At 41.0% G+C, this 8,875-nt stretch overlaps 1 protein-coding gene across 1 annotated transcript; it reads left to right on the plus strand.

Moving 5' to 3' along the window:
- The first annotated feature begins 3,927 nt into the window (after window positions 1-3,927).
- Window positions 3,928-8,870, plus strand: LOC143461611 (GTP-binding protein Rhes-like). Its single transcript, XM_076959383.1, has 4 exons — window positions 3,928-4,132; window positions 6,461-6,595; window positions 6,666-6,802; window positions 7,661-8,870. Coding segments are annotated over exons 1-4 (1,119 nt in total). The 5' UTR covers window positions 3,928-4,130; the 3' UTR covers window positions 8,506-8,870.
- The last annotated feature ends 5 nt before the right edge of the window (window positions 8,871-8,875 follow it).

The raw sequence follows: 8,875 nt of genomic DNA on the forward strand, positions 1-8,875 counted from the left end.
ACGGCACTGGATAGATCGAATGAGCGCTGAACGGTTAAATCAAAGTCATATCAAAATCAGTCAAATCAACTAAATCACGGAAGTGTTGCCCCAAACTACACAGTTGGCCTAATTACGCATGGGTGATGCAAAATGCGCATGCGCATGGCGGTTGTGACGTTGTTGCTGTCGGTGAAAGAAAACCAACTGGAGCGTGAAATGCTTCTCATCTGCCTTGTACTCAATTATCTTATTTTACCTAATCCTTTACCCATACCTCCAAATACTTACTTCACCAAATCAGTATTTTGGTGGCTTCAGCATTGTTTATTTCATCGACACTTTTGCAGCAGGTGCTGAACAAGCTTTATAGCGAATTATTATGTATGCAAGTTAATAAAATTGTTGAAAAAATGTAGAAATTGGGCAAACTTTTTATAACGTTCGCGGCACACCTGGAAAATCTCACGACACAGTGGTGACGTTCAGCCGCCCAGTTTGAAAACCACCGGCTTTATTGACTAAGAGAATATGGGCTTGGTCACGTTTTTGACATGACATAAAAGAAACTTACTCCTGCTAAGTGGTCCTGATTAACAGTTCTAAAATCAAAAGTGAGACCTCGTTAATCCGGACCACTTCGTTTCGTCAAAAAATGTCGGTTTAGCGAGGTATCCGGATTATCGGAAAGTAAAAAGTCAATCAATCTTGCAAATGCAGTACCGTGTTCAAAACGCAGTATGCACCTTACTCCAATTCTAAGTACCAAGTTTCTAAGCTCTAGTTTCATGCTCTAAGCCAGAAGTGACGAACATGCGGCCGCAAATCGGTTTGACAACCGCTCTTGCTTGGCGAAGCATTCCGGCGGGACCAGCAGTCTTGAACTTTCTTTGACCTATTTCTAATCTTTGCGCAATGCGATATCAAAAGCTGATAGCACGATTGAGTTGCAGCAGTATGTCTTCAATAGATTGCCGCACTCAACCGATGTACTGTACGTATTTTTTTGCGACCGCGGAAGCGTTGTTTGTTGCTGTTGATGAACAATTTATTTTTTCGTTTCTAAAATACTGTACAAAGCGCAATGCTGTACAGTACTGTACTTTTGAATCAATAAAGACCGCAACGTTATTATGCGTAGATAATCGGCTATTGTTTCGTCAACTAACTACATACTGTATTAGGACAATGGTGAATCATTTTCGCTTAACTGTTAATAATCCGGTTTATCGGATTTTATTGCTATTGATTTAGCACATTTGTTCCAAAACTTTTGTGTCGGAGTCGGACAGCGGGGTTTCCGGATTAAAGGGGTAAAATGCATAGAAAGAAATCCGTTCCCGGCAGTTTTGTGTCGGTTAGCGGGGATTCCGGTTCATCGGGGTACGGATTAACGAGGTCTCACTGTAATATAATTTAACAAATAAAAAATAAAAGGGACAATATTGAACAAAAGCTCCAGCTCGGTAACCGGGGATCGAGCGATGAGGAATCACCGCCGGGTTTAAGTCGTGCAAAGACTCAGTCCGAGGATAAAAACTCTGACACCATGTCATGCCCTTTTGGGACAAACTGGACAAAGATGCAGCAATTGAAGTCAAGCTTGAAGTGGGCTGATATCGCTATAGATAGGTTCAACGTGAATAACAACGATAGAAGGAAACAAGCCGTGCCCAGTACTTGCTGTGATTATCATCAAACAACTCATCCGTGGAATCAACCCTTGCCTATGTCTTGCAGCGTCCAGGACAGCGATTGCAGCGATATTTTGACCGCAAAATCGCTCGATGTGCATCCGATGCTGCAAAAACCGATGGTTGAGTGGTTTGCATCGCGCGCATCGGGAAGCAGAACAAAGCAAACTGAAAACCGACAAACGTATTCGCGATCCAATTACACAAAGACGAATTCCTGGAATTAATTGAATCCTTGAATAGATCTAATTTGAAAACCGAGGTTCGTCTCTTCTTGACGCTCTTTATGACATCATAATGTTAGACTGAATTTCATATTTTACCTAACCCCGGTAGCTGCCTCCTTAACATGCCAGATTGTGATGAAGACAACCTGGAAATAAGAAGAAATCGTTTTATGCTTTCATCAAATTGACATTGATTTGAACTTATATGCCATCAAAATAATCGTACTTTGGCAAAGTTCCTTCACTAATGTTCAAAGTGGCGGCCATTTTAAAGATTTCTTTCCTTTGCGTTGGTTATAAAGTTATCGTTTGAACGCGTTTCATTGGTTCGTCTTGTGCAGTCTATGGCAAAAAAACAAACGAAGTCGAAAAGATGTTTAGAACGTCAAAATTGATTTTGTGACGTAATAATCAATTCAAAGCTGCTGGCAGTTGTTTTCAACTCGTTTTACTGAGTCACGTTTTCACGCGACAATTAATTAACTTTAAATCAGTCGTTGAATAAAGTGCTCGGGGAAAAACAAGAAAACACTTCAACACGACGCGATAGTTTTTGCGTTTAGAACGGTCGCTACGTGGGCCGAGACAAAATGTAATGAAATTATCGATCCAGCGATATATTAAGACGAGATTCGATATGTTTAGTCGTTGTGTTTTTTAAAGATATTTATGGGAACCAAAACGGTTTCTTTAATTTCACCGGCGGTTTCTCAAAATTATGTCTCTGCAACTACAGCAGAGAATTAACAGTTAGCAAGCAAGTTAGCAGTTGGCAGCAATTAGCAAGTCTTTAAAAGTCACGGTCTCTTGGAATTTCTCAGCGATGGCCAAAGTTAAACTTTTAACTCTGTGTTCAGCCGCCGCTTGGTAGTTTTTGTAAACAAACTTTTGCTCCGTGTTTATGAACAGAATCAAATTCACCCCAAGTATTGATGCTCTTGTTTCTTCATTTCAGTTGTTTGCGGGGACCAAGCCTCGTCCTGCCATCGAAATAAAAATAATGTAAAAGTTAAATCCGCCTTCTCATCATCACGTGACAGAGGTTAGGTGAGGACAGCGTTGTTTATAAAAAATTCCAATTGTTTCTTTGATCACAGAAGAGATCATTTTATTAGGCAATGTCGAAGCATCCTCAATTTTCTCTTGAGGTCCCTTTTCAAATTATTTTCAACTTCAATGTGAGTTGAATTTTCTGTCATTGTAGCAAAACTAATTTCATAAAAACTAATTTCACTTGTTTATTGATCGTTTTTACCAATTTTTTTCCACAAATTAGATTCAGTTTATCGAATGTTCACAACAAAACCCAATTTGACGACGTGTGACGTCGTTGTCAACATGTTTATTAGCACTAACTTACCATCTGCTATAATTGGTAAAGTTTTGTTGAATCGGACTTCCGGATTAAAGGTGCGAAAATTTATTCCATGGAAGCGAAGCATAAGTTAATTTTTAACAAAGCTACAATATTCCAGAAATATTTTCTCCGCAAGTTTGCATTCGAACTTCTCAGAAGTCAGCAGTTGTCATGGCTTGCTTCACAGCAATTGTTTGATCACAATGACAATCTTTATTTGGTCAACAAACACAGTTTGAAAGACGCGACCAAAACAAGGGCCTGCTATAGAAGCTACTTGAGGAACGCCTCATTGTATCTCGCTCGATTTATTCAGCGGCAGAATTTTAGCAGATGTTTGCGCGCGTGAACCCAGTAGAAGTATGATTTCGTTTCGTTCACACAGTGCGCAGAAAATCATCAGCTCAACTGGCTCTTTGTTACGGAATCTGTTTGTTGTACATGCAACGTGACAAACACTCTTGTGACGTTGTAAATAGTAGAGGCAGCTTCTCCATCCAAAATTCGGTAAAATTCTTGCTTCATTGAGAGAACTCAACACGCGAGCGCTCGGTGTTTACGAGCAGACTCGTCGTTTGTGCAAAGAAAGGAGCAATGATGCCTTTTTCACTGCGAGCGAGTTGCGATCTTATAAAGAGAGCTCTCTCCTCTCAAGAACGGGACAGTAATGAGAGATAGGTTTTGGAGCTGGACGGTCAGATTTCATTGAAATACAGCGAACCATTCATTTAAAGAAGTATGACGTGTTCCCTGTTTAATATTTCTGCTTCATTCTTAGATTGCAAACTTGACAAGAGTCTTGTTCCTTATTTATATTAATTGAAATTTATTTTACTGGTTTATCAACGAGCTACAACAAAAGACCAACAAAACATGTAAGTATGCTGGAATGCTTAAAATACTTTACGTAAATTCCGGTGCAAAGTGCCACCATGTGTGTGGGTGATGCGTTATATGCAACCCGTCCTTGGAATGCCCGCTGCAAACCGATTCATTGTTTGACTAATTCCCCGAAATCTTTTCAGCGAATATTGGGAGGACCAACGCGGCTTTGGTGAATTAGTCAAACACCAAAGATTTTACAGCGACCAAATCTTTTGTGTTTTCCGCTTTAAAAGAACTACATCCGGGTTTCCCGCTTGTAACCTTAAACAAACGTCACAAACGAACTCGCTTATATGACGTGATAATGGTTTATTATTTGATGTTTAAATTCACAATCGATTTTACAAAATCAACAACATGAAAGTTTAGATTAGCTGGAACCAACGCCACATCGGGAATCGCGCTCGCAGCGGGGGTTAAGATGATAAACACTTGTTTTAGTTTTAAACTCGCCGAACCTCGGCCAACCAATAAGGCCTTTATTATGTCATAATCTCTAGTGTTTTGTCAGAGGCGAGATTGTTGTTTTACATGATCTATAAGCCGAGGTCGCCGCCCTTTCAAATTTCAAACTAAACTTGCAAATTTCCATCAGCACTGCCTCCTCTCCGTGAAGTAACAACTGGAGATAGATATGACGTCATAATGAGCACTGTAAGCTTATCACATGCTCATAATGAGATTTGTGAGATTAAGTTTGTTTTCTGGAAAAAAATTACTTCAAAAGTGAAAAAAAAATTTTCGCATTTCCCAAAATAACAATAACATGTGTTTCTTCACAATAGACAACTCTATGACGTTTCAATGCAGGCATTCTTGTCTCGGCCGACAAGGCAAGACGCTGGTCATATTTACTTCAACTTACATTAAAAGAGTCGGTTTTTACGAATTAATGGTTGAATAGCCACAAAGGTTAAAAGACCGTAGCTTGTTGCTCCAAATATATTTGAACAACAACCTTGTTTCGATTTTGTCTCTCTATTGCTCGATACGTCACGTGATTTCGTGTGTTATTTGTGACGTAACAATCACAGAGCTGTCATCTTTTGTATGTGATCGGGAAATGTTTTATTTCACGGACAGGAAATCGTTTGAGCTTGATTTTCGATGCAGAGAACGCATTGTTATGTCATAATCACACAATATGACGCAAAAGGGGGTAAAGACGAGACGATTTGAAAATATTATTCCAGGATCAGACTAATTACGTCACAATAAAAGATGATTTACAACTGCTGGCAACTCTCCAAAACGATTATCATCTGGCGGTAACAGAACATTAAGTTGCCACTTTGTAAGACGTCATAATCAAACTGTCGTTATCACTAAGACGTAATAAAAAGTGATAAAACTGACCAATTATGAGATCGTTAAATAACATTTAAATTTCGATTCCTCCCCCATAAACTTCAAAAGCGATTTAAAGCTGAATTCCCCTCACCCAGGCCAGAAGCGATTTAAAACTGAACAAACAAAAACAAGATTTTACGATCGCGCTTCCACATCCACGAACTCAACTAAATTGAACCAGTGCGCGGACAATTGTGACATAATAATCATTACAAATCTGTAATACCCACCTGTTTGATCTATGCGCTCTCAAAATTGCTTAATAGGTCTCATTAGCGACGGTATTAAGCGTAATAACGCCATCTCCACAGTAACCCAACCACTTTCAATCATCTGCACAAGAAAGCCGATCAACATGGTGTTGTGTGGTCGAATAATACGGCATTGTAACGTCATAATAATCACGTGACTGGAAATGTGAAGACATGCTGGAAAGCACAATCGTGGTCTTTGATCAAGTAAACAATTTGTTAAATAACTTATGAAAAATCCCGCGCGATTTCATTGTGACGTTTTACATTTTGCCGACGAACCGCAAACAGCAGCTTTGCCAACAAAGGCGGCAACGTCCCTCCATTTCTCCTTAAAACTCGCCAATACGTCAACAATTTACCTTATATGGAAAAGAGACACGTGACACATGTCGACTTGTTTCCCACGAACCAACCTCGCTGTAGCGACATCAATTATGACAGCAAAAACATGGCGTAGTGTTGTCATAATAGCGCCATTACGTCACCGAATAAGGTGGTAAACGGAAGTGTGTTTATCGGCCTGAAAGTAATTCGGAATTTCGACCAAGACAATTTTTTCTCGACCTCGATCGGAATTATTTATTCCGGTGACGTAAATTGCCACTCGAGTGGTCACTCAAGCGTGAATTATTAAAGTGAGTTTCTGTTACTAAACAGTGACGCAACAATATGAAGATAATGGCTACCAAATTTTAAATTGTCTGTTTTTCTCAGGGACAATCGACAAAACGCGATGGAAACGCTTCCGGTTCCGGTGAGCACGGAGCGGAAGTTACGTCTGGTCGTCCTCGGCACTTCTAGAAGCGGAAAAACGCAGCTGATGTCCAGTTTTCTTGGAAAACCTTTCAGGTGAAAAGATTATTCCATTTATGATATCATAATCGCGATTGTGATTATAACAATGAACTTGACCATTTAGTGACGTATACATCCCAACGATCGAGGACTTCCATCGAAAGATCTACACAATCCGGGGAAACACCTACCTCCTTGATATCTTAGAGACGTCAGGGATGAACATCAACCCTCTGACGCAGAAGATAACTCTCATGACAGGTGAGATGATCGTGAAATGAAGTATCACTGTGATCACCACATTATCACTAAACAGTCCTCAAGGTCACTCAACTCAGCTTTCGTCGTTTTGGGGTCATGAACCCGTCACATCATTAATTCTAGAAGCATGCGCCACAATGACATCATCCAATTATCTCTGAGTGGCTCTCATCAAAATATCGAGTTCGATTCCATCAAAATCTTACAACGGCATCAAAAATCGATTCCGCGCCGGGAAACTTGTCTCATTGTTTCAACACTCCCTCTGGCGCAGATCGATTTTGTGCGTCGCTGGGCGCGATTTCGCGGTTGTTCCAGATTATTTACCCACCCCTTGCAACCTGGACTGGCACACCGACCTTTGATTGTGACGCTATAAAATCCATTGTCGCGACATAAAGCAGAAAAATGCAAATATTTACCACAAATAATGACCTTTACGAAGATAATAATTTGTCCTAAAATATCGACTTAATTTATTTCATTGAATTGAACGAACAAAAACTAATAAAGCGTGAATATATGAACTAAACGACCATAAACATGAGCGTAAAATTTTAGTAATTCTCTTCAGATACGAGCAGCCGCTTTTTATAATGCACTGGGTTGAAAGGTGACGCGCTTATGTAACTGTTATAACCTTTGTAACAATCGCAACAGATTGCATTGTCATTTATTGCTCTTATGTAACGTCACAATTTGCCTTGTCGATTATGATGTCATAAAGTGAGTCAATTAACCTTAAATAGGGTAAAATTAACCATCGCAGTTCAAAGAACTCTCATTGTTTCCTAAGAAAGATGATTGATTAATTATCTTTCACAAACACTTCGATCTCACAACGATCTTTCTTTGCAGGCGACGTTTTTCTCATCGTTTATTCGGTCACTAACAAAAGCAGCTTCGAGCACGCGAAGGAGACAATCGAAATGATCCACGAAGCGAAGAGATCTTTTGCCGCTGATAGCAGACACAACAGCGCCCACTCGTGGCACTGGCACGGAAGGAAGAAGCACCACACGTTGGCGACGCCGATAATATTGGCGGGAAACAAGATCGACTTGAATGGGGAACGAGTTGTGAGCGCGAGCGATGTCGAGGAATATTTGCAGAGGAATCGCAGCTCGGAATGTAGATGCGCTCATGTGGAGGTGTCGGCCACAGATCCATCCAGCGTCCAAGGCCTCTTCAAACAACTCTTTCTGCTCTCCCATCTACCGCTCGAAATGAGCCCGAACATGCACCGCAAGGTGACGCAAGAGAAGTTTGTTGAAAACGCCAGATCGCACAAGCAGTCCAAGTTCCCGCGACACCACAGCGACAACGACAAGATCAAGTCGTTTATCCTCCACCGCAACTCTGACAAGAACTCTTCATCATCAGGTTCCAGCTCTTCAATCGCATCATCCAGCGCCTCCGATGACTCTGATTGTGACGTCGCAAACAATTGTCACGACGGTTTGGATGCGATCGCCACCTTGTGTCCGAACCAGCGTCGTCCGAGCGCGGCGACGGAGGTTTCTTTCCTCCTCAAGAAGAGCAAGAAGATCCACCAAGGAGGAGAACTCCCGGCTCACTGGGCGCCGTCAAAGATTTGCACGCATTCAACCTGCTCGGCCGATACACATCGGGTTGAGAGAGGGGGTTCCCCGCTTAAGAAACTTAAGCAAAAGCTGAGCAGGGTTACTTCAAGTCACATTTAACCCGGAGTGAATCAAAGCTGAGCCCGATGCAGTGTTTCCATGAGATTAATATCGCCATTGTACTATCGCAGCCTATATTTGCCTTTTGTGATGTCACGTTTTCGTCATCGTTATATTACGTGTCTGACAAACCTTTTCATTCTTGGGGAAATTTTATGTCTGTTGTCTATGTAAAGCTATTTTGTGAGATAGGGCTCTTGCCCTGTACGTTCTGTGATAAGATGTCTATGACTGCAATCCGTCCAGATTTTTACCCGGTACTGCCAATTGCCAAAGCACCTTCCTGTCTACATCCGGGATGTTTTATTAACTTTTGGTGTTGCAATGTTTGTGATCAAACCAATAAACTGGATGAGAGCAAGGGTCGTAT

The sequence above is a fragment of the Clavelina lepadiformis genome, chromosome 6 (genome assembly GCF_947623445.1).
Source record: "Clavelina lepadiformis chromosome 6, kaClaLepa1.1, whole genome shotgun sequence".
Lineage (NCBI taxonomy): Eukaryota > Metazoa > Chordata > Ascidiacea > Aplousobranchia > Clavelinidae > Clavelina > Clavelina lepadiformis.